This window comes from Mustelus asterias, chromosome 17 (assembly GCF_964213995.1).
Source record: "Mustelus asterias chromosome 17, sMusAst1.hap1.1, whole genome shotgun sequence".
Lineage (NCBI taxonomy): Eukaryota > Metazoa > Chordata > Chondrichthyes > Carcharhiniformes > Triakidae > Mustelus > Mustelus asterias.
This window is the reverse complement of record NC_135817.1, coordinates 54386194-54411676: the sequence shown is the minus strand read 5'-3', so window position 1 is coordinate 54411676 and position 25483 is coordinate 54386194. Positions and strand designations below refer to the sequence as shown.

At 45.8% G+C, this 25483-nt stretch overlaps 1 protein-coding gene across 4 annotated transcripts in view; it reads left to right on the top strand.

The window, feature by feature from the left end:
• hao2 (hydroxyacid oxidase 2 (long chain)) overlaps nt 1-25483 on the top strand; it is a 67146-nt gene that overhangs the window by 19533 nt on the left and 22130 nt on the right. For 2 of the 4 annotated variants that reach the window (XM_078232694.1, XM_078232692.1), the window contains exon 2: nt 24201-24353. In XM_078232694.1, the coding sequence (XP_078088820.1) occupies nt 24223-24353 (131 nt within the window). In that variant the 5' untranslated portion in view covers nt 24201-24222. Of the gene's footprint in view, nt 1-16539; nt 16657-24200; nt 24354-25483 lie in introns of those variants that run through there. The other 2 variants (XM_078232695.1, XM_078232693.1) reach the window with 2 other exon arrangements.

The window sequence follows — 25483 nt, the reverse complement described above, 5'->3', positions numbered from 1 at the left end:
TGTGTGTGTTGGGGCGGGGTGAGGGGTGGCCCGTTCAGTAAGTGTTGAGGGGAAGGTTGCCATTCTGTGGTCAAGGGTTGGGGGTGTTCCTCTTGTCTGCCAGGGGTCCTGAAAACTGTGGGGTGGGGGTGAAAGGGGGTCTTGAACTTTAATTTGAGATAGGGAGCTGGTCTCAGGCCCCACCCTCTGGGGAGAAAGACGCCGGTTTTCAGTTAGATTCCATTTTTTGGAAAATTGAGCCCCATGCCTCTATTTATGAAATCCAGGTTCCTGTTTGCTTCTGAATTCCATTCTCAACCAGCCACATCAATAATTGTACATTTACCCCTAGGTCTCCCTGTTCTTGCACCCCTCCACTCCCAACTCCCCATTTTGAATTCTGTCCTTTAATTCTTCTCCTCATTTTTCCTACCAAAATGTATCATTTCACGCTGATCTGCATTGAATTACAGCTGCTACAAGTCCACCCATTCTACCAACTTATGTCCTCAAAAGTTAATCACTACTTTCCTCATTGTTCACCAGTATTTCCAAATTCTGTGTCATCTGAAGGTTTTAAAGTTACCTCCTGTATAGTCAAGTCCAAATCATTAATCCAGATGAAAGAAAGCAGCAGCTCTAGTGCAATGTTAGGCCACGTGTACTCTGAAACCGTGGCCCTGCAGCATCAAATCAATCAAATAGGTGGCTCACAGTGGCAGGACTCTTGATATTTTCCTGAGAAGACCTGTACGCCAGACATTACAATAGGGAAAAAAAAACACCAGTTCTAAATTCATATCAACTGTAAAAATATGAGTTGGAAATCTCTGATTTCTTGAGAAAATGTTCAATGTCTACATTTAGGAAAATCTTAAAAATCACTGGAAACAAGCTACCCTGAATATTGGCAAATAAAAGCAAAATTACTGCGGACCCTGGAATCTGAAACAAAAACAGGAAATGCTCAAAAACTCTGCCAGCATCTGAGGAGAGAGAAAGTAGAGTTAATGTTTTAAGTCTGCATGACTCTTCGTCAGAGCTTTTTAATACTTGTAGCTTTGTTGGGAATATAAGAGTTTGGAATTTCAATGGACAGGTGGCAAATTATACTTAAGTAAACATTTGCCCTGCTTCTCACTGACACCCTCACACACTTAACACTACTGACATCTATTTATTTACAGTAACTTCACTGCAGTGTTAATGTAAGCCTTACTTGTGACTAATAAATAAACTTTAACTTTATTTATTAGTTACAATTAGGCTTACATTAAGACTACAATGACATTACTTTGAAAATCCCCTAGTCGCCACACTCCGGCACCTGTTCGGGTACACTGAGGGAGAATTTAGCATGACCAATGCATGTCTTTCGGACTGTGAAAGGAAACCGGAGCACCCAGAGGAAACCTATGCAGACACGGGGAGAACATGCAGACTTCGCACAGTCACCCAATCCAGGAATCAAACCCAGGTCCTTGGCGCTGTGAGGCAGCAGTGCTAACCACTATGCCACCGTGCCGCTCAGCTCACGCACACTGCCAGCTATTCAACTAGACATAGTTGAATATGCAGCACTGGCATACATGCCTCTCTCTTGCAGGACAAAGTGGCCTTATTTGGTGCTGGTCTTTATTGAAGGAGCTATGACTGAGGCCACGGCCAGCAGTGGTACCGACCCCATTGATGATGACGGTTTCCTTGTACCTAATTCTCCTTCCCATATCCCACTTCTCCATCATCCTGCAATCTGATATACAAGCTGCAGATGGTGTAACCATGTGCCCCTCACTTTTTCTCCATGCCATTGCCATGATTCTACCCTCCTGCCTTCGCCCTTTCAGCTACCCAAGCACTGTAAGCTGGGTCAGGCTGTGGTGGAAGTGATCGAGCAGGAAGACAGGATTGAGCAAGAAACAGTTTTGCTTGCTCTCATGTGTATAGCTCCAGCGTAGATGTTGCATGTAGTTAGTGGGTCACCTGGAGGTGATATCTGCACATGGTGAGACATACAAAGAACAGTACAGCAAGGAAACAGGCCCTTCGGCCCTCCAAGCCTGTGCCGCTCCTTGGTTCAACTAGACCAATCGTTTGTATCCCTCCATTCCCAGGCTGCTCATGTGACTATCCAGGTAAGTCTTAAACGATGTCAGCGTGCCTGCCTCCACCACCCTACTTGGCAGCGCATTCCAGGCCCCCACCACCCTCTGTGTAAAAAACGTCCCTCTGATGTCTGAGTTATACTTCGCCCCTCTCAGCTTGAGCCCGTGACCCCTCGTGATCGTCACCTCCGACCTGGGAAAAAGCTTCGCACTGTTCACCCTATCTATACCCTTCATAATCTTGTACACCTCTATTAGATCTCCCCTCATTCTCCGTCTTTCCAAGGAGAACAACCCCAGTCTACCCAATCTCTCCTCATAGCTAAGACCCTCCAAACCAGGCATGAGTCATGAGTAGCCTGCTGGCATGTTAGGAGACAAGTGTAGTGTAGATACCAGCTTGCTGAAGGTTGAGGTCGCAAATTAGTTCTGCTCCAAGAGACACAAATATAAACTTCACTGGGGCGGCCTACCGAAAAAGGCTGATAGTCTGCACATTAAAATGCTTGATACCTCGGCAGGCTTACCAGAAATGTTACTGGCAAGGAGTATGGAGGAATCTGGCACCAACTTGGCACAGGGTTTTGTGCAGAGCCCGGAGTCCATCCTTTCTGACTTGGTAGTGGTGTCAACTCAATGAAAAGACTTGCAAACTCAACCATGACTCAGTAGCTGAGGTTGATGTCTCTGAGCACAGGCCGAAGGCAGGGCTGACATCATACAAACTCAGCCCGCTGCCATCCTAGCAGGGGATATCAGTGCCCAAAGGGACTTCCAGCATCTCATAATGGCCCAGCAATCAGTCCTGTAGCACATTGGTCAGATTGCTAACACACCGGAGGCGACTTTGAGCCCACACTCTCCGTCTGCAGGAATGGCGGCACATGCTCAAATTCCGGAGAGTCTGATTTGCCGGTGGAGTGGTGTGAAACACACCACGGGACCGCAGAAAGCTCATTTTAATAAATTAGCATGTCATTAGCGAGCACTCTCTTCAGGACTTCCCCCTCACTGGATATTCAGCGGGCACTAGTGTGAAGTCAGGCCAGCGCCATCTACAACAGGTCTACGTAAGCGTGAACCTGGCAACTCCACCTCCGAGGGGGGTTTGGGAGGTGAGTGCTCAGGCAGCCAGCACCCTCCGCGGTGTGCACTTCTCAGGGGGCACCAGAGAGGACTCAGGGGATGCAGATAAGTTCAACTTGGGGCCAGGGGTGAGTGTCCCAGAATCGCAATTGCGGGGAGAGCGGTTGACAGGGGTCACTTGCAGGTCTTATCTTCCCTACATGTTGGGGTGCCCCTTGCTCTAAAGGGGTTGTGAAGGCTGGTATGTAGGCAGCGCTCTCCTGGGTTCCTGTCCATATCGCAGCTGAGGAAGTACCCTTCCTTAGTGAGGGCTGGCAAGAGGGTGGGAGGGATGTAGCACTGCCATTCTTTCATTCCACAGGGATGAGGCACCAAGTGAGCACAATGATTCCCCCAAGCTTGATGGCATGAACAGACAGGGTGGAGGCTCTCTGGATGAATTAAGTGAAATTTAATGCCAAACATTCAAAACAAAATGGTAATCCATCTACACTTGTGCCTATATTCACCCGTGCCCACTAAATGCCTTCAGTTTCTTAATCTTCCTCACCCTCCCATCACGTTGAGGTGTGGCCCCAGGATCGCCAGCTGAAGTTGAGGCAGCCTGCTAACTTCCATGTCCTTTTGCGGTGATGACCCTAGTGGGTGTCCCCTGGGGGGCCGGGACCTTGAGGGTCCAGGCCTGCTTTCAGGCGGCATGGATGTTTGACTGCTGCCCTCCTCGGTGTCAGGGGCTGGAGGTGTGTTGATCATAGGGAGGGGGTGTCAGATGGGCTGGAGATGCCCAGGGTTCCCTGGTTGGAGGGCTCTGGGCTGTACTCCTGCTGATCCTCTTCCCTTTGGTCTCCCGGGGGACTCTCTGCTCCTCCATGGGATGGAGGGGCAACAGGAATGAGATCCAGAAGCCCCGCTGCCATCTGGCGCTGACACTTGTGGATTCCCACCAGTGCCTGCACCATGCAGTCAAAGCCCTGCACCATGGTGCGGACATCTCCTGCCATGGAGCGCACATCTTGCACCAAGATCTTCACTGCGGACGCCACCCTCACAGCACTGCAGTGATGGCACCATCTCCTCAGATAGAAGGTGGTGGGACTCCACCATTCAGCCTTACATGCTGAAGAGGAATGCTGTTCTCCCTTTCTGATACTCGCAACTCATAGAATCATAGAATCCCTTCATTGCTGAAGGAGGCCATTCAGCCTATCGACTCTGTGCCAACTCTCTGACAGAGCATCTTACCCAGGCCCCTTCCCCCACCCTATCCCTGTAACCCCAAGATTCAAACTAACCTGCATATCTTTGGACTGGGGAAGGAAACCGGGGCATCCGAAGGAAACCCACACAAACACGGGGAGAACATCAATCTCCACACAGACAGTCACCCGAGGCCGGAATCGAACTCGGGTTCCTGATGCTGTGAGGTAACAGTGCTAACCCACATTGCCACCATGCAGTTCACAGCTGCCTTGGAGCTCCAGCAGCTGTGGGATGACTGGGCCCAGAGGCACATCATTGGCAAGGGGCTTAGCAGAGTCCTGGGTTCCAGCATCCCTCTGAGTGCCGGTTCTCTGGGATGTACCTGCTTCTGCCTGCTGTGGATCTTCAGCTGTGAGGTACCCACCAGTGAGTGACCCAGAAACCATTTTACTTATTGACCCCACTGAGGTGGGAGTATCTGTGCTAATGCTGGGTGTGGCTGACAGCTGTGACACCTCTTCAGTGGTGGGGTTGGAGAAGTCCCCCTCTGAGCTGCTGGAGTCCGGTGGGTCCAGGGGGCACGAGGATGGTCTGGCCTGTTCCACTGGTCAGCCTGCAAGAGAAGGGACGTGACATCAGTGCGTTGCAGGGGATACGGAGGGAACAGTGATTACTCACTTGAGACTTGAGGAATGGCAGCATGTGTTGAGGATTCTCACGTCTCTTTGCTGCCCCCACTTCAGCAGCACAGGCACGATCTTCCTCCTCCCCGGCCAGCTCGAGAGCTCTCTGCTCAAAATGTTTGAGGGTTCTCAGCTCAGACATGGCTCCAGTTGGCTGTGCCGGCTCACGCCTGTTGTGGTTGAGTTTGTCCTGCAATGGCACAGAGAGGGAGAGTGTAGGTGGGAGTGCTGATATTTAAGATGGTGATGAGGTGTGGCAGGTGTGGGGTTTGGGTGGGAGCTGGAGTGTGCGGAGCATAGCAGCTACTGGGGGAATGTGGCGATTGTGGGAGGGAGTGGGGGAACCTGGTGTTTGGTGTTGGCAAAGGCCAAGGTGTCTGAGTGAGAGATGGGGTTGGGGGTGCGAGGGGGTTCAGTGGGAGACTGGGGGTGGTTCACTTACCCTGGCTGAGCAAAGATGATCACACACCTTCTTTCGGCACTGCTGCCCTGTCCTCTTCTGGAGTGTGCTTGCACTGACCAGGGCTGACACTGCATCCCAGGCGAAGGTGGTGACTCTGTGGAAGGCCGTCACCTGGAGTGGGGATAGTGTGTGTCCCGCCTCTGCTCCACTCCATCCAGCATCCTGGTGAGGGCCCCCTCCAAAAAGCACAGTGCTGCGTCCTTGCCTGCCATCCCCTGCAGTCGTTGTGGAACAAGTGCTGGGGAGCCATTTATATGAAGCACCGCAGTGCTTGCAGCAGTTAAGATGTTACGTAGCAGGTGAATCAGAGGGAACGCGCTGCTGGAGCTGTGTGAGACTTGTGGGCATAAAAATTATGGATAATGAGGCATAAGATTGTGACCAGAAACACACCGGTGCTGTCGGTGGGAAACACGCCGTTTCTCACGCCGGAAACAATACTTTTTTGGTATGTTTTCAGAGACTGTCATAGGGAAGTGACAGTGGCTGCTTGGGGCAGCGACTGCCCTCTGTCAAAATCACAGCATTCAGCCTGCCAACACTGCCACTCTGCCAGTGCTTTTGTTGTTGTCTGTCCGCCAGCCAGGCAGCCAGTCCACACTGCTGCTGCCAGTGCCAAGTCTGTACAATCCAAAGCTGGGCCTTCTTGGGCCGGAGCTGCTTTACATTGTCCGACAAGACTATCTGCAGACTCTCCCGGCGGAAGTCAGCAACCATTCACCAGCCGTGCTGCAGCCACTGGGGTAGCACCAGGACAGGCAGAGGCACATGGAAGACACGTACCAAAGATATGCATAAGGCTGATTTCCATATGACATGAAAGAATCTGTGTTGAATTTCGATGAAGCACCCACAAAGTAAGGAAGCTCGCAATGAAGCCACATGTTTGCTCTGTCTGCACGGTGGCACAGTGGTTAGCTCTGCTGCCTCACAGTGCCAGGGACCGGGTTTGATTCCCAGTTTGGGTCACTGTCTGTACGAAGTTTGCACGTTCTCCCCATGTTTGCATGGGTTTCCTCCGGCTGCTCTGGTTTCCTCCCGCATCCAAAGATGTGTGGGTTAGGTGGATTGGCCATGCTAAATTGCCCTTTAGTGTCAGGGGGACTAGCTAGGGTAAATGTGTGGGGTTATGGGATAGGGCCTAGGTGAGATTGTGGTCGGTACAGACTTGATGGGCCGAATGGCCTCCTTCTGCACTGTAGGGATTCTATGATTTCTCTGACGAAGAAATGTATTTAACTGTTTTTGCATGCAGTTCTCCATTATCCAACAATACACAGAAAACTGACAGATGCTTTAAATATCACCTGTTGTAAATATCCTCATCCTTCTGTGAGGCTGCAGTTAAAGCAGCAGTAGGTTTCAATGAGCACTCTTGCTGAAATTGAGATGGGGGATTACTCCCTGAAGACCCTTGGCAGATATGAAGTTTCTATTGCACTCATAACCAAAAGTATGTGACTTAGTATAATAACCAAGGTCTTTCGTCATGTGCTCCACCACTCCCTGTAGACTACAGCAACTTTAACGAACAGTACAACCCAAACATTTCTACTGACTCAACACCAGCCAGCAGAAATCAATCAGCAACTAACTTGAAAGTTATTGATGATCCCTTTAAATAGCTCTGGTGAGCTGGGCCTGTGCAAATGAAAGGGGGAGATAGTTGGGGTATTGAGGTTGAAAATGGCTCCGCGGCAGTCAAGCCAGTGTTGTACAATGATTGAAGGCACATCCAGCAACTCTGCGTCCTTCCGGTTCACACGCTGTGCACCCATTGCTAAAGTCCCCACCAAAATGGAACCAACAGCAGCTAGCACCAGAAGTGTGTCATGTCGAATTTATTTTTGACCTGAATGACACCTGTAGTGCCTAAGATATGGACACTATGTAACTGAATTTTGTGCCCTTAGGATGTTATTCACCCTTCACCTCTCCAGAGCATTTTAGCAAAGTTGACCAATCCATCCTCCTCTGTTGGCACTCCCTTATGGACTATCTCTTTGGGACTGCCCTTGATTGCTTCCATTCTTAGCTGTACCAATATCGCCAGCTTGTTCTGGTCAAAGATTTTCCTCCTTCTTGCACATAACCACCCCAGGAGAACCCCAGAGTTTGTTTCTTTACCCTTCCCTTTATATCATTGCACGCGACCAGTGATCCGTCCAAGGCCCATTCAGGTACAGATGCCCAGCTATCTGAATTGTACCATACATTGAAATAAACTGGCTGCTCAGCAGAGCAAATGAAACATAGGGTGGAACTCAGCATCAAACCCCGACTGTAAAAGTTTGAATAGCTGGAGAGAGAATGTCAGCTGTGATTGGGAGAGAGGGAATCTGTGATTGGAGGAGCAGTCAGCGCAGGAAAGAGGGAATCTGTGATTGGAGGAACAGTTAGCACGGGAGAGAAGGAATCTATGATTATACGAACGTACCAACAAGCAAATTAAGAGCAGGAGTTGGCCACTCAAGCCTACTCTGCCATTCAATAAGATGTTGGCTAATTTTAATATCAGCTACACATTTGTGCCTACTCTTGGTAACTTGGTAACATCTTCTTGCTTGTCAAAAATCTATCTATCTCTGCCTTAAACATATTCAAAGACTCTGCCTCAAACATCTTTTGAGGAAGAGAATTCGAAAGTCTGACAGCCCTCTGAGAGAAAGAGTATTTCCTAATCTTGGCCTGAAATGGGCAACTTCTTGTTTTGAAACAGTGGTCCTTGGTTCTAGATTTTCCCACAAGAGGAAACATCCTTTCCACATCCACCCTGTCAAGTCTCCTCAGGATCTCATATGTTTCAATCTAGTCACCACTTATTCTTCGAAACTCCAGCAAATATAAACCTAGCCTGTCCAACCTTTATTTTTAAAACAATTCACCCATTCCAAGTATTAATCTGGTAAACCTTCTCTGAACTGCTTCCAATATATCTTTCCTTGAATAAGGAGACCATTACTGTACACAGTACTCCAGACGTGGTCTCATCAATGTCCTGTCTAACTGAAATATAACCTCCTTACTCTTTCATTCAATTCCCCTTGCAATAAACAATAACATTCTATTAGCTTTCATAATGCAGTGTGTGCAGGAGGGTTTCTTGACACAATATGTGGATAGGCCGCCAAGAAGTGAGGCCACATTGGATTTGGTACTGGGAAATGAACCGGGCCAAGTGTTAGATTTGGTTTTGGGAGAGCACTTTGGAGATAGTGACCACAATTCGGTGTCTTTTGTTATTGCAATGGAGAGGGATAGGGCCGTACGGCAGGGCAAGGTTTACAATTGGGGGAGAGGTAATTATGATGCGATTAGGCAAGAATTAGGGGGCATAAGTTGGGAACAGAAACTGTCAGGGAAAGGAACTAATGAAAAGTGGAACTTTTTCAAGGAACAAATACTGGGTGTCCTTGATAGGTATGTCCCTGTCAGGCAGGGAGGAAATGGCTGAGTGAGGGAACCATGGTTCATGAAAGAGGTGGAATGTCTTGTGAAAAGGAAGAGGGAAGCTTATGTAGGGATGAGGAAACAAGGTTCAGATGGCTCGATTGAGGGTTACAAGTTAGCAAGGAATGAGCTGAAAAAGGGGCTTAGGAGAGCTAGAAGGGGACATGAGAAGTCCTTGGCGGGTCGGATCAAGGAAAACCCCAAGACTTTTTACTCTTATGTGAGGAATAAAAGAATGACCAGGGTGAGGTTAGGGCCGGTCAAGGACAGTAGTGGGAACTTGTGTATGGAGTCAGTAGAGATAGGCGAGGTGATGAATGAATACTTTTCTTCAGTGTTCACCAAGGAGAGGGGCCATGTTTTTGAGGAAGAGAAGGTGTTACAGGCTAATAGGCTGGAGGAAATAGATGTTCGGAGGGAGGATGTCCTGGCAGTTTTGAACAAACTGAAGGTCGATAAGTCCCCTGGGCCTGATGAAATATATCCTAGGATTCTTTGGGAGGCAAGGGATGAGATTGCAGAGCCTTTGGCTTTGATCTTTGGGTCCTCGCTGTCCACGGGGATGGTGCCAGAGGACTGGAGAATGGCGAATGTTGTTCCTCTGTTTAAGAAAGGGAATAGAAATGACCCTGGTAATTATAGACCGGTTAGTCTTCGGTGGTTGGTAAATTGGTGGAAAAGGTCCTTAGGGATTGGATTTACGACCATTTAGAAAGATGCGGATTAATCCGGGATAGTCAACACGGATTCGTGAAGGGCAAGTCGTGGCTCACAAATTTGATAGAATTTTTTGAGGAGGTAACTAAGTGTGTTGATGAAGGTAGGGCAGTTGATGTCATATACATGGATTTTAGTAAGGCGTTTGATAAGGTCCCCCATGGTCGGCTTATGATGAAAGTGAGGAAGTGTGGGATAGAGGGAAAGTTGGCCGATTGGATAGGTAACTGGCTGTCTGATCGAAGACAGAGGGTGGTGGTGGATGGAAAATTTTCGGATTGGAAGCAGGTTGCTAGCGGAGTGCCACAGGGATCAGTGCTTGGTCCTCTGCTCTTTGTGATTTTTATTAATGACTTAGAGGAGGGGGCTGAAGGGTGGATCAGTAAATTTGCTGATGACACCAAGATTGGTGGAGTAGTGGATGAGGTGGAGGGGTGTTGTAGGCTGCAAAGAGACATAGATAGGATGCAAAGCTGGGCTGAAAAATGGCAAATGGAGTTTAACCCCGATAAATGTGAGGTGATTCATTTTGGTAGGACTAATTTAAATGTGGATTACAGGGTCAAAGGTAGGGATCTGAAGACTGTGGAGGAACAGAGAGATCTTGGGGTCCATATCCACAGATCTCTAAAGGTTGCCAGTCAAGTGGATAGAGCTGTGAAGAAGGCCTATAGTGTGTTAGCTTTTATTAACAGGGGGTTGGAGTTTAAGAGCCGTGGGGTTATGCTGCAACTGTACAGGACCTTGGTGAGACCACATTTGGAATATTGCGTGCAGTTCTGGTCACCTCACTATAAGAAGGATGTGGAAGTGCTGGAAAGAGTGCAGAGGAGATTTACCAGGATGCTGCCTGGTTTGGAGGGTAGGTCTTATGAGGAAAGGTTGAGGGAGCTAGGGCTGTTCTCTCTGGAGCGGAGGAGGCTGAGGGGAGACTTAATAGAGGTTTATAAAATGATGAAGGGGATAGATAGAGTGAACGTTCAAAGACTATTTCCTCGGGTGGATGGAGCTATTACAAGGGGGCATAACTATAGGGTTCATGGTGGGAGATATAGGAAGGATATCAGAGGTAGGTTCTTTACGCAGAGAGTGGTTGGGGTGTGGAATGGACTGCCTGCAGTGATAGTGGAGTGAGACACTTTAGGAACATTTAAGCGGTTATTGGATAGGCACATGGAGCACACCAGGATGATAGGGAGTGGGATAGCTTGATCTTGGTTTCAGATAAAGCTCGGCTCAACATCCGAAGGGCCTGTTCTGTGCTGTACTGTTCTATGTTCTATAATTACTTGCTGCACCTCCGTACTAACCTTTTGTGACTTAAGTTATAGAACACCCAGATCCTTCTGCATCTCAGAGCTCTGCAATCTCTCACCATTTAGATAATATGCTTCCATTTGATTTGTCCTGCCAAAATAGGCAACCTCACATTTTCCTACATTATACTCCATTTGATGATCTTTTCCCATTCACCTAACCAATCTACGTCCCTTCGTCCCTTATGTCCTCTTCGCAACATAATTTCCTACCTATGTTTCTGTCATTGTCAAAATTAGCAACAATATCGGTCCCTTCATCCAAATCATTTATATAAATTGTAAAGAGTTGAGACCCCAGCACTGATTCCTGTGGTGCACGACTCAACAAATACTGCCAATCAGAAAGTGAGCCATATAAGTGAGCCATCTTTCCTGTTAGCTAGCCAATCTTCAATCAATTCCAATTTGTTACCCCAACACAATGAGCTTTTATTTTCCACAATAACCTTTGATGAGGCATCTTATCAAATGTGTTCTGGAAATCTAAGTGCAGTACATCCACTGGTTCCCCTTTATCCACAGCACACATGTTGCGTCTTCACAGAACTCCAATAAATTGGTGAAACATGGTTTCTAATTCCCATTGATTCTCTGCCTGATTACTTTGAATTTTTCTTAGTGCCCTGCTTTAATATTTTTAATAATAACTTCTAATGTTTTTCCTATGTTAAGCTAACTGGCCTGTAGTTTCCTGCTTTCTATCTCCCTCCCTATCAGAATAAAGGAGTTACATTCAGTATTTTCCAATCTAATGGAACCATTCCCGAATCTAGTGAATTTTGGAAAACTAAAACCAATGCATCAATTATCTGACTTGCCGCTTCTTTTAAGACCCTAGGATGAAATCCATCAGTACCCGAGGACCTGTCAACCCATAGTTCCGTACAAACATCTGAATTACAAACAGGAGTAGGCCACACGGCCCCTCGAGCATTCAATAAGATCACGGCTGGCCTGATTGTAACCTCAACCTCACATTCCTGCCTACTCCTGATAACCTTTCACCACCTTGTTAATCAAGAATCAATCTTTGCCCTAAAAATATTCAGAGACGCTGTTTCCACAACCTCTTGAGGAAGAGACTTCCAGAGAACTCTGAGAGAAAAAATGTCTCCTAATCTCCGTCTTAAATGAGCGACCCCTTATTTTTAAACAGTGATCCCTTGTTCTAGTTCCAACAATTTACTAAGTACCATTTCCCTGGCGATTGTAATTTTCTTGAGTTCCTCCCTTCTTCCCACCCTTCCAATCCTGATTTCTGGAATGTTTCTTGTAGTGAAAACCGATGCATTATTAACTCCTCACACTCACATTCTATAGGACCGATGTTCACTTGGTCCTATAGAACTCTTTTATTCTTAATTATCTATAGAAACTCTTACTATCTGTCTTTCTTTTTAACTAGTTTTCTCCCTGTCGGAGCTTTTTTCAGAGACCTTGTATTAAGCTGGCTTTCACTTAATTACGGCTCAGCTAACACAAAGACTCATGGAGATGGTATTCTGATTAGAGATGTTTCTTTATTTTCCAGCCCTGGTCAACTTACCAAGGTGAGAGATTTGAGGCAGTTCCAAATCACTCTGAAATTACATCACTCTCAATATTACAATTATTGAATTTTCAAAAGTCATTTGCCCACCTCCCTGCTCACCCAGATGTGTGAGCCAATAATTATTAGTGTAGGTTATTTATCTTGGCCAATAACATTGACCCTCTAACAGCATGGGAATACGTGAGTTTGTGGACTTTGAGAGTCTTTCTCAGAGTCTTCTAACATTTTCTAGACTTTCTTATCTGATCTATGTATTTGAGCTGTTTGAGATCTCTAGCGCTGTCCTTGGCTAGTGAATATTCTAATAATTAGAGCCATCTAAAGACACTGATAAGAATTGCCTCTCCCTTCTCTCAGTAGCTGCATTATTCTGAGGAATGTGACTCTTTTTACTTGAGTACATCCCATCATGCCTTAGAGCATTGTGTCATTAGTCAATGCATATGCTTTTAATACAGAATAGAATATGTTTTCAAAAGTACATGTTTATATTTTCTAAAAGTGGTTGTATGTGTCTCTATACAAACAGTATCTTTGTAAAATATATTCCAGGCACTTTGTGACTTCACTCTAAATTAATCTATCCTGATCCGTTAGTCTTTTAGTCCCAAGTTATTCTAAACTCCCTCTTACACTCCCTTACTCAAATTTTCCCTCCTTATTAATCTTTTGTCATTCTTTTCTTTTTTTTAAATATTCTATCCAATCCTCTGATCTGCCAGCCATCTTTGTGCAATTATATGCTTTCAAGTTAAATTTGACGGTAACCTACTATTGTGCTAAAGTGGCCTTTAACTAACAGAACCACCCCTCCATCTTTTCTTATTTTCCTATCCTTCCACATAGCCTTCAATATTCAGCTCCCAATTTATGACATCCTGCAGCCATCTCTCTGCAATGTCCATTAGATGGCATTTATTAATCTCTATTTCTACTATCAGTTCATCTGTTTTATTTTGAGCCATATTATTGTAACTTCTAGCCTTAATGGTTGATTTTATCTTAGACGTGTACTCTCTGTCTTTTCCTGTTTATCATTTTCCATATTAATACCTTCTTCTCTTTCCTACTCTTTGACACACTACATCTGCCCATGTAGCATTAATCCAGAGATGATAACCTTAGAGGTTTTGCTTTGTAATTTAGTGCCGAGTTCCTCATACTGTTGATGCAGAACCTCTTTCCTATGTTGTTGGTACATATATGGACCACGACAACTGATCCTCCACCCTCCCACTACAAATTCCTCTCCAGCGCAGAAGAAATGTCCTGAACCCTGTCACTGGGTAGACAACACAGCCATCTGGACTCTTGCCCTTTGCTTCAGAGAACAGTATCAATTCGCTCATCATACTGTCCCCTACTACCACTACATTCCTTTATGCTCCCCCCATTTGAATGGCTTCCTGTGCCATGATGCCATGGTCAGCTTGCCCATTCATCTTGCAGCTCCCACTCTCATCCAAACAGGCTGAGAGAACCTCAACCCTATTGGACAAGTGCAGAGATTCACAATCCTGCCCTTTGGGTCCTCTTACCTGCCCACTCGCAATCTCACCTTCCTGTTCCTGACCACTGACCAAAACAGAAGACCCTATCCTGAAAGGTGTGACTGGCTCCTGGCACAAAACACCCAGGCAACTTTCCCTCTCCCTGATGTTTTGCAGCGTCTGCAGCTCAGCCCCCAACTCAAGACTCTGAGCCGAAGTTTGCTGACCACAAACACAGAATGCAAATATGTTTGCCCTGGATCTCATTGGCATTCAGGAACTCCTATGTGCTGCAGCCTTAACATCTCACCTGTCCCGACATCCTTAATGTGTTTTAAGTAATAACTTAATTATATTATTAACTTATTTAGTTTTTTCATATATAGTATTAACTTTATCACCATTTTTATAGTATGTGAAACTATTCTAAGGGAACACACCTTAACCACTTACCAGATACTCGTCAAACAGTATCCCTGTAAGAGAGGAAGAACCAATTCCTACTCAGTGAGAAAGGTAGAAAAAACCAAAGAAAACAAAACTTCCTTCCCACACTCACCAAACTCCTCCACACTCACCAAACCCCCCCCCACACTCACCAAACCCCCCCCCCCCACACTCACCAAACTCCTCCACACTCACCAACGCCCCCCACACTCACCAAACTCCTCCACACTCACCAAACCCCCCCTCCCCACACTCACCAAACCCCTCCCCACTCACCAAACACCCCCCACTCACCAAACCCCCCCCACTCACCAAACCCCCCCACTCACCAAACCCCCCCCGCTCACCAAACCCCCCCACTCACCAAACTCCCCCCTCACTCACCAAACTCCCCCCTCACCAAACCCCCCCACTCACCAAACACCCCCCACTCACCAAACCCCCCCACTCACCAAACCCCCCCACTCACCAACCCCCCCCCACTCACCAAACCCCCCCACTCACCAAACTCCCCCCTCACTCATCAAACTCCCCCCTCACCAAACCCCCCCCACTCACCAAACTCCCCCTCACTCACCAAACTCCCCCCTCACCAAACTCCCCCACTCACCAAACTCCCCCATTCACCGAACTCCCTTGTTCACCAAGCTCTCATGTACGCGCTCAGTCCGTCAGCTGCACTTTTTTGATTGGAGGAGTAGAGAGTACATGAATGTGGGAATCTGCGATTGGAGCGGCAGTGAGCGTGGGAGAGCGGGAATCTCTGATTGGAGGAGCAGTGAGTTATGGGAGAGATGGAATCTGTGATTCGAGAAGCAGTGAGTTGTGGGAGAGAGGGAACGGGGCATGTAGGGAACCCATCCGGTGGTGGTTTTGCTCTGCGCAATTGAATTGTTTGCCCATCCCATATCTCGCCTCTCTTAAAACTGGATTTGGGCAGTTTCAAGGAAGATTCTGCTCCTGTTCCATATTTTTTGCATTCTAACCTTTGACCCAACCCCTGTTTTTTGGGAGTTAAGGTTTAGCCCATTGAATCTGCATTGTTATGGAAGTCTACTGTTAATCTGTTATTGACCCATGGAGCATTAATCAAATGTGGTCGGACTGTAGTTGGAAAGGAACATGCAAATAACGTTTGCTGATCCCAGTATCACTTAAAATTGTCCTTGATGGGCAATTAGTTTTAAAACAACACTGAAGTGACATGTATTCACTACATCTTTAAAAGGTGGGAGGCGATGGCCTCGTGTTATTATTACCACTAAACTATTAATCCAGAAACTTCAGCTAATGTTCTGGGGACCCAGATTTGAATCCTGCCACAGCAGATGGTGGAATTTGAATTCCATCAAAAATATCTGGAATTAAGAATCTATTGATGAGCATGAAACCATTGTCAATTGTCGGAAAAACCCATCTGGTTCACTAATGTCCTTTACTGAAAGAAATCTGCCGTTCTTACCTGATTTGGCCTACATGTGACTCCAGAGCCACAGCAATGTGGTTGACTCTCAACTACCCTCGGGCAACTAGGGATGGGCAATAAATGCTGGACAGCCAGTGACGCCCATTTCCCATGAAGGAATAAAAACAAATGTTACTTTTGAACTTTTGTTTTGCTGTTTTAGAGCAATCAGAGTGAAATGGGGGCGGCACAGTGGCACAGTGGTTAGCACTGCTGCCTCACAGCACCAGGGACCCAGGTTCGATTCCCGGTTTGGGTTACTAACTGTGCGGAGTCTGCACATTCTCCCCGTGTCTGCGTGGGTTTCCTCCGGGTGCTCCGGTTTCCTCCCACGGTCCAAAAGACGCGCTGGTTAGGTGCATTGGCCATGCTAAATTCTCCCTCAGTGTACCCGAACAGGCGCCGGAGTGTGGCGACTAGGGGATTTTCAGAGTAACTTCATTGCAGTGTTAATGTAAGCCTACTTGTGACTAATAAGTAAACTTTGAAACTTCGATATGAAGGAAAATGGGACAGTTTCAGCTCCTGGACAGGCAGTAGGACCCTGAGGAATGTCCTGCTCTCTATTTCTGTTGCACGGAAAGATTTTCAGATGATAACAGGACTGTGCTTAGCTTACTGAATTCATCCACTTCCTCCGTCTGTACACTGGAGATAACAGGTGAGGAGAGCGACAGAGATTGGAGCTTTCTCGCATCAGGTCAGACTTTGGTTAAAGTGCTGGTTTGAAGCCAAGTTTAATGTGTCTTCAGAGAGTGAATAAATGCTCAGCTAAGTACAGATACCTCTTTATTAATAGTCAGAACCGATTGTGTATAATGCATGATTATTCCTCAACATACATACTTACAGGACAGAAACTGACTCTATCTGCAACGCGTAAACAATTGTGCATTTTTATTTTATCCACCGCTTGCTTTTGCCTGTTCTCTTTATCTCAAATGTAGCTACAATAGCGTTAACAGACCTGTCAACTATCATTCACTTGAAACAACACTCACTCCTATTTAAAAATAGAATTGTAGAACAGAATCCAGCACACGGTTAAGTTGTTTGAAGAGCTAAATGGAATTTTTCAAAGCATTTTGAGCTATTCAACAGATCTATACAGCAAGTGGTTCTTTCACTGCACTCTTTAGCAACCTACCACATGCATCAGCAATACTTTCATTACTCGTGTACCGGACTCTGATCACTCAAGCACCATCTGTACCAGAGGGCAGCGGGGCTTAGCACAAAGCCAGCACCAAGAGCTAGGGCATCTTTGTTAAGAAAGGCCCATTTGACCTCAAGAGGGACCATGATGTGCCAGAATTCCTGTAAGGAATCAGGCCAGGGGCCAGCAGTGGGCCTCAAATAAACTTCTGATCCAACTTCATGCCAGGTTCAACCTGACATGCAGGTCTCTCAGTGGAAGAGAGGTTAGTGCTTCTGTCACCTTAAACATAATGACATTTGAACTTTCCGCCTGTTGCCCCCTCTATGCAAATTAATGGCAGGTGTGAGTTAGAGCAAAGAAGGAGGATTCTTTCTATAATATATTCCAGCCCTCCTGAAACAAAGATGCCCTAGCTCTTGGTGCACAGGAACACCCTTATGGTTGTGGAATTTTGACCTTGAGATGACACATGGCTGCATTCCCTTAGTAAGATGCAGGTTACATGCCACCCAAGCTCGAGCTGTGTGTGAAATGGACATTATTGCAAGTGATTGTCCGTCTTTCTCTCATAACTGTTTTCAGGTTCATATGGAAGTAAATTGACGAATTTAAAATCGCGAGTACTCATCAGTGACCATTATATTTGAACAAAAACAGAATCATTAGTTCCTTTTTGTATTATTTACCACCAGTCTAAACTTGAGACTGTTAAATTATCAGTGGGATTGTATACAGTGGGGCTATATTGTTCTAGTTAAATCACTTTTCTGCTACTAGAAGCAGCTAATCAATAAGCACTAAGAGTATAGAAGTAGTTAACAACTAGCCTGTTTCACCTATAGGGTTACATTGTATAAGTTAGTACCCCAGCACTAACTGATAATTTGGTGTGACCAAAGTCCAAATGAGGAATTTAGCAGGAGGATGACAATAGCCTACCTAATTTATTCATTAACTTGTAAAATTGACCCTCTACAGTTCATTAAATAGCCAGCCAAATAAAGTGGTCTGTTAATATTTTGGCTCTGACAATCCACTGAATGATTGATGAAATAATAAGTGACTGTTTTTCTGTACTTTGGAGTGTTTCGTAACTTTGATGGTGGAATGTTTACATGTAGAAGACTTTCAATGTCATCTATTGGTACCTTATACTGTAATAAAAATTGTGTAACTTAAAGATAACCAAAGGGTGGGATTTTATGGCCTTGCTCGGGCGAGACTGGAAATTCCCGCCCAAGGTCAACGGAGATTTCCATTGTCACACCCGAGCACGCGCCGATTCTGTGGCGGGCGAGGGGGTAGAGTTCCAGCCAAAGTGGAGAAAAATAATTGGGACATGACTTGCTGTCAAAATAACGGTGCAGCTAATGGCACTCATTATTATTGATGCACAAGTCGTCCAGTAATTTGTGGCAAGAGGCAGATGCACAGTTATACATAAACATCAAAGAGCTGCTGTCTGAATTAGCTTCCATTGTGAGGTTCATGGAAACTGCATTAAAATCACCGCTGAAATGCACTGAATGGCATGAGTATGCTGTTCTCCTGTCGTGGACACAAGCTCACACCTTTAACCTTGAGCAATCTGCAGTGTATGGGAAATCCTCAAGGGACTGGTGGGCAGACAGACATATTTAAATGTGTAAAAATGTTCATGAGCTGATCTTTTAACATAGGACAACGTGTGCGTGGGTTTCCTGAGCTTCTCAGAACTCACAGGGAAGATGTGAAGAGAGGGCGGTGAGCTTTGACAGGGCTGATCAATTGAAAGGGAAAAAATTCTTTAAATACTGAGATCTTTCAGATGCTTCCTTGCGGAAGTGAAAGTATTTTTTCCTCACAGACCTTGTTGTGAAAGTGTGCTTTCACTACTTTGGCGGTGATTCTCCGTACTTTGAAAATAATTTCTGCTACCCTTAGAGTTTTTTTGTCTTTGATCTGCAGCTGTCAATCGTCAGATCAGCCTGGGAGCCACCTCTGCAGCCCCACCTTGGACTTCAGTAAGGAACCAATGCGCCAGCAGTAACTGGAGGAGCAGCAGGGGCAGGTGCGGCCTTCTCCTTAACCACTTGCCATTCCTTCGGGTGGATGGAACAAGAGCGGAGCTCCAGCTCACAGGAGGCAGTACCCCAATACAGGCTTTACAGGCAGGGGCTCAGTTTCCTGGACATGATTGAACACCAATGTTTCAGGGAGCTCAGAATTTCCCATCAGGTGGTCGGTGAAGTTTGCAACCTCTTGTCAGAAGGCCTCTTTCCAAATGGACAAGGCAGGCATGCCAATCAAGATCATTGTAGCCCTTCGTTTCTTTGCTTCAGCCTCTTTCCATGGATCTGCTGGTGATAGTTGTAGAATCTCGCAATTTACTGACTGAAGTCCAGGTGACTGATGCTATGTTTGTCAGGGCTGACACTTTGCTCTTCATGATGCGAGTATGGATGAGCGGGTACTTGGATTTGCTGCTCTAACTGGTTTCCACAAGTCCAGGGAGTTATCAACTGCAGATGTGTGGCAATCAGAGCATCCCAAGACTGAAAGAGATTCCGCTGTCTCAATGCCCAGCGGTCTACAAGCAACAAAAGATCATCACGCATCTGTGCAAATTTCCTGGGGAGCTGCCGCCATCTTTTCATCCCGCACCAGACAAATCTCCCACAGATATCACAGCTCGACACAGAGTCAGTAGTTGGCTTCTTGGTGACAAGGGTTCTCCTCAGAAGTCGTGGCTGATGATGCCTCTGAGGAACGCAAACACTGAAGGAAAGGTACAACAGAATCCACATGAGCGCCAGACTTGTAACTGAACAAGCCACTGGGATGCCTGGAGGCAACTGGGAGAGTCCTGCAGTGTGCACAAGCCCGTATTTCCAGAACGATAGTGATCTACTCCGCCTTTACGGCAGTATCAAGGACTGGAGTCCAGGAGCAGGAAAGGAACAAGATAAAGGATTTGGATTTATATAGAGCTTATCATGACTTCACGAATTTCCAAAGTGCTTTGCAATCACTGAAGTATTTCTAAATTGTAGTCACTGATTTAGTGTCGGAAATGTGGCAGCCAGCTTGTGCACAGCAAGTTCCCACAAACAACTTTGACTTTGAGCTTCAACAAAGGGTCATCTGGACTGGAAACGTTAGCTCTTTTCTCTCCTTACAGATGCTGCCAGACCTGCTGAGAGTTTCCAGCATCTTCTCTTTTGGTCCCACAAACAACAATGTGACAATGACCAGATATGGTGTATTTGGTAGAAATGTTGATTGAGGGATAGATATTGGTCAGAACACCAGGATTAGTTTTCTAACCTTTATTCAAAATCATTTAAAAGAATCATCTACATTCGCCTGAGAGTGTAGACAGGGCCTTCAAATGGAGATGAAACAATAGGAGGAGGAGGAGGAATCTGAGAGCCATGCGCACAGAGATATCCTAGATGGTCTGATTCAGGTGTATCACAGTTAATCTGAGGCATGCAGCCACCTGTCCCACCAATTATCAACTCAGTGGCTTCCCCCAGCCACAAGCACAAAGCATTGCTTATAACTGGTATCATTCTTCACAAGACAGAAGACTGTTGGCAGGTGGGTGACAGGCTAAAATGAGCAAGGGGGGACAATGGAGTGGTGAAGTAAATGGTGAGGTTTATTAGAATTATAGCGCAGGAGGAGGCTATTCGGCTCATCGAGCCTGCACCAACAACAATCCCATCCAGGCCCTATCCCCATAACCCTATGTATTTACCTTGCTAATCCCCCTAACACTAAGGGTCAATTTAGCATGGTCAATCAACCTAACCCGCACATCTTTGGAGTGTGGGAGGAAACCGGAGCACCCGGAGGAAACCCACGCAGACACGGGGAGAATGTGCAAACTCCACACAGTCAGTTATCTAAGGCCGGGATTAAACCTGGGTTCCTGGCACTGTGAGGCAGCAATGCTAACCACTGTGCCACCGTGCCACTCCTTAAGTTGAAGTTAAGTTGAAACAGAAATATGACAATGTAACACTGTGCCAAACACCCAAGTGAGTACCATTGGGCAACCACAAATCCTTTTATTTCCTTTATTTTACTACTTCTACAAGGTGCAAACCTTGTGGCTTTTGATTTGATTTGATTTATTATTGTCACATGTATTAGTATACAGTGAAAAGTATTGTTCCTTGCGCGCTATACAGACAAAGCATACTGTGCATAGGGAAGGAAAGGAGAGAGTGCACAATGTAGTGTTACAGTCATAGCTAGAGTGCTGAATAGTGCATTGTTAGAGTTTAAAGAGTTAGAATAGAGTTTTAGAAGCGTAGAACGTGAGTAAAAGATAGAATTAGAGGGTAATTCTAAGTCACTTCTCTCCATCGCCATCTTGAGTTTTATTTGCACCAGTAAAGGTAGAGTCAGGCTACTTGTAGCCCGGCTGTGATTGCTCAGGTTTTCCTGGCTGACATCCTTTGTGGTTTGGAGCCTGCGGGAGCCCTACCAAAGCCTGGCCCACCATAATGGCAGACTTAGCCATTGGGATAAGAGGTCCTGAATGAGAAGCGGGGGGGGAGGGGGGGGCAGAGGGGGGGGGGGGGTAGGGGGCGTGGGATAAGGGGTCAGAAGTGGAAGCACTCGCTGTGTTCCCTTTCTCCCCATCTTACCTCTTTTAATCCCCCAGCATTTCTCCGTTAGTCAGTGCTGCGCTTCAGCGAGGCATCGAATGACAGAGTGAATGTTTTCTTCAATCCTCAAAAAGGAACCATTCTGAGTCTGCAGGACAGTGGTGAGAGCCAGCAAGCACTCAGTTGACTGGTGTGTCTGATACTTCATGCAGATGGTCACTCTGTCCTTGGTGAGTGGCCTCCTTTGAGAAGTATTTGCCCTCCTTCCCCACCATGTCCTGAGGGATACTTGAAGAGTCCGTGCGAGTTTAAATTCGAACTGGCAGGGTTAGAACGTTCTGAGCCATCATTATGAACTTTATCATTTGACATTGCCTGTTGATATCAGGTCAGCCTGAGTGACTGTTGTATGCTATGTGGCTCTGTGTGACACTTCATTCTGTCACAGGTAACTGAGAGGCCCCCTAATCTCTCCACTTCCAATGATAAAGCATGCTGATACTCAGCTTATCCCCATCACTGTAGCTTTCCGGAGATGGCTGGAGGGCCACCTCTGTTTCTCTGCCTCTCCCTGGTGTTCCGTGCTCTGATCTCATGTAGGAGAGAAAAAGACACCTAAGAATGTGAGAAGTGAAATGTTTTAACCTGCTGTAAGGCCACAATTAGTGGAGGGTCACTGTGAAGGATGGATATGACGTTGCAATAAGACGAGGGTGAGTGCCATCTAACCAGCTACCGCTGGCACTCACCCTCGTGAGGAGGGATGGATACATCTGCAGGGTTTGCTGGTATGAGGATTGACGTACAGAAGGTTGGGACAAGGAGGAGTGAAGTGTTTGTACTTGAGTGTACCATGCCGCTACCCTTCCTTGCCATAATCAGGTCATTAAACCTCCCCCAGGAGCATGACACCATACTTCTGCTGACCTCCTCTGCTACCTCCCGACATGTATTCAGTAGCTGCCTTCTTCCTCCCACCTGTAGAGAGCAGAATCTTCCTGTGAGCCCTTACTCCCTGTTTCAACATCTCCAAAGACACAGTGTTGAAACACAGCCACCATGTTGATCCTTTACTGCGCAGGTTTGAGCTTTGTCAATACACCACTACTTGTCTTCAAGCTTGATTCTTGCTGGGTCTCTTTAAATAGTGGAATTGAAAGAGGCTGATGCAGGTCTTCATCAAACCCAACCACTCTCATTGGGAAACCGAGAAGTCAGATGTGTTCAGCTGTCATTGAGATGAATGACAAGGGCTGTTCCATCACCGCTGACCACAAATGCAAGGCATTTAGTTATCTGTATCAGATGGCATCAGTGAGACACATGTCAGTTTTCCAGTCACTGTTAGATTCAATTGTCATTGTTCTTTCGCATCAACATTATTACAAATCTTTTTATCATCATTAAAGCTGTGGACTGTTCTCCAATGCATTAGAACAGTTGGATTTTGCAATTACATTCTTTGTTTGCAGGATGTAGAGAGGCTGACAAGACCAGACTTATTGCCGATTTCTAGTTGCTCTCACTATCCCTAATTGTAGATCATCTAGAACTGCTTCAGGCTTTTGGTCACAGTATTACAGAGGAAATTCCAGAATTTCGCCATGGCAACAATGAAAGAATAATGATACATGTCTATATCAGAATGGTGTGTGACTTGCAAAGGGACTTGGAGGTAATGGTCTTTCCATAACATTACACTTCCTGACTTTCTCAGTAGTTGAGGCTGCAGGGTTGGGAGGTGCTGGCAAAAGAATTATGAATTAAAATATGTCTGTGGACATGTAATCCCAAAGGAAACACAACAATCAATAAATTAAAGATTTTTTTGTAGGATATCAAAACAGCTTTTAAGAAATAGGTTTTTGTAACATTCTAAAAGGAATGAACTTTTTAATTGCTACAAAAATGTGTGTATGAATCTTTCCCCATGATATAAATAGAATAAATAATAGGAGTAGTTGGTTTGTGATTTCTGATTTTAAGGCAACATCTTCATAACCCACTCAGGACGCTTTATTTGATTTGATTTAATTTATTCTGGTCACATGTATTAATATATAGTGAGAAGTATTGTTTCTTGCGCGCTATACAGACAAAGCGTACCGTACATAGAGAAGAAAAGGAGAGAGTGCAAAATGTAGTGTTACACTCATAGTTAGGGTGTAGAAAAAGATCAACTTAATACAGGGTAGGCCCATTCAAAAGTCTGATGGCAACAGGGAAGAAGCTGTTCTTGAGTCGGTTGGTACATGTCCTCAGACTTTTATATCTCTTTCCCGGCAGAAGAAGATGAAAGAGGGTATGTTTGGGACGTGTGGAGTCTTTGATTATGTTTGGTACTTGTGCGATGTACCTAAATGTTTCCTCGTTCTGTGGAAGACACGGGGTCACTATTTTGGTCCCTTTGCTGCCTTCTTTTTGCAATAAACGTTAGCAATTGAGATCCTTGTTAACCCTCCCCTGCAACTATTATTGTTTCAGATCCTCTCTGTGTGACCCAGAGATGTCTTTGGTATGTCTGTCTGACTTTGAGGTGTATGCTAAAGAACATTTACCCAAAACCACCTGGGATTACTACGCTGCTGGGGCTGACGAGTGCTGCACTAGAGATGACAATCTGATGGCTTATAAAAGGTTTGTGCTCCACCAAACTCTCATGAGACCCAAATCAGTTGAATTGCACAGTAACATATAGTTGCGACACGATAGGAAAGAAAATTCCAAATAGTTTAAGAGTTCTAGTAATACAGTGAAATCAAATGTTTCCAGCCTGTTAAGCATGAAGTTAATGAATGGATATTTCTGAATTTTCATTAGCTGAAGAACATTTGACTGCAGGATACCACGCAGGGCACGCTACAATTCAGAAGGAGCTTGAAATCTTAGGAGCTGAAATTTTTAGATTTGGACAGGGTTCCACAGTGACACTTTCTCTTTATGTGTAAAGTGTGGAATTTGGATCGAAGCCAGTTCAGATGGAACTCAGCCTTGCAGGAGAAGCCATGCTGGGAAGGTGGACGAGTCTCCTGCCTGCCTCCCCACATTAAGGGGGCATGCCTGTGGGAGTTCTTACAAACCCCTTCACTTACACCCAATTATGCCCCATTCAGAGCTGGTGAGAGCTTCATTCAGAGCCTCATCAGGGCCCCAGCGTTTCTAAAGATGAAGGAGGCCAATCTCCGGAGAAATTGATTACGTTTCTTCGCTGACCATTGTAAAAAATGCTGTACTTCTTTGTTCTCATCCCTACCGGGGCCTCTGATCTTCTATCAGAGCGACATGGTACAAGTTTTTCACAGATTACACAAAATCCTGCAAACCTCGATTAGATACCCTTTAACCTACTCTGTTCCAATGAAACAGAACATAAGTCTATATTTTTTCACTGTCAAAGGTAATCAAACTAGTTATCATATAAGCATTGCCAATAATAAACTAGCTTGGGAATTGTATTACATTCGGAAGAGCCTATGATTACTACTTTTATGTAATTTATTTATTTGGGGGCACAAGGGGCTTCACGTGGGCATTATGGCACTAAAGAAGGAATCTTCCTGTCCCGCCTGCCACAGGAATCGTAGCGGGCGGGACAGGACTATGAAAAGATCCGTTGGCCTTGGATGAGAATTTCTGGCCTTGGGGCGAGCGTGGACAGGGAACCCTGCCCTGAGTCACGTATGGTGGTATTAGGGCAGATGGATAAAGTGATAGGTTTTAAGGAGCATCTCCTTTAAGGAAACAATGTTAGTGAAGCAGGGAAGTTT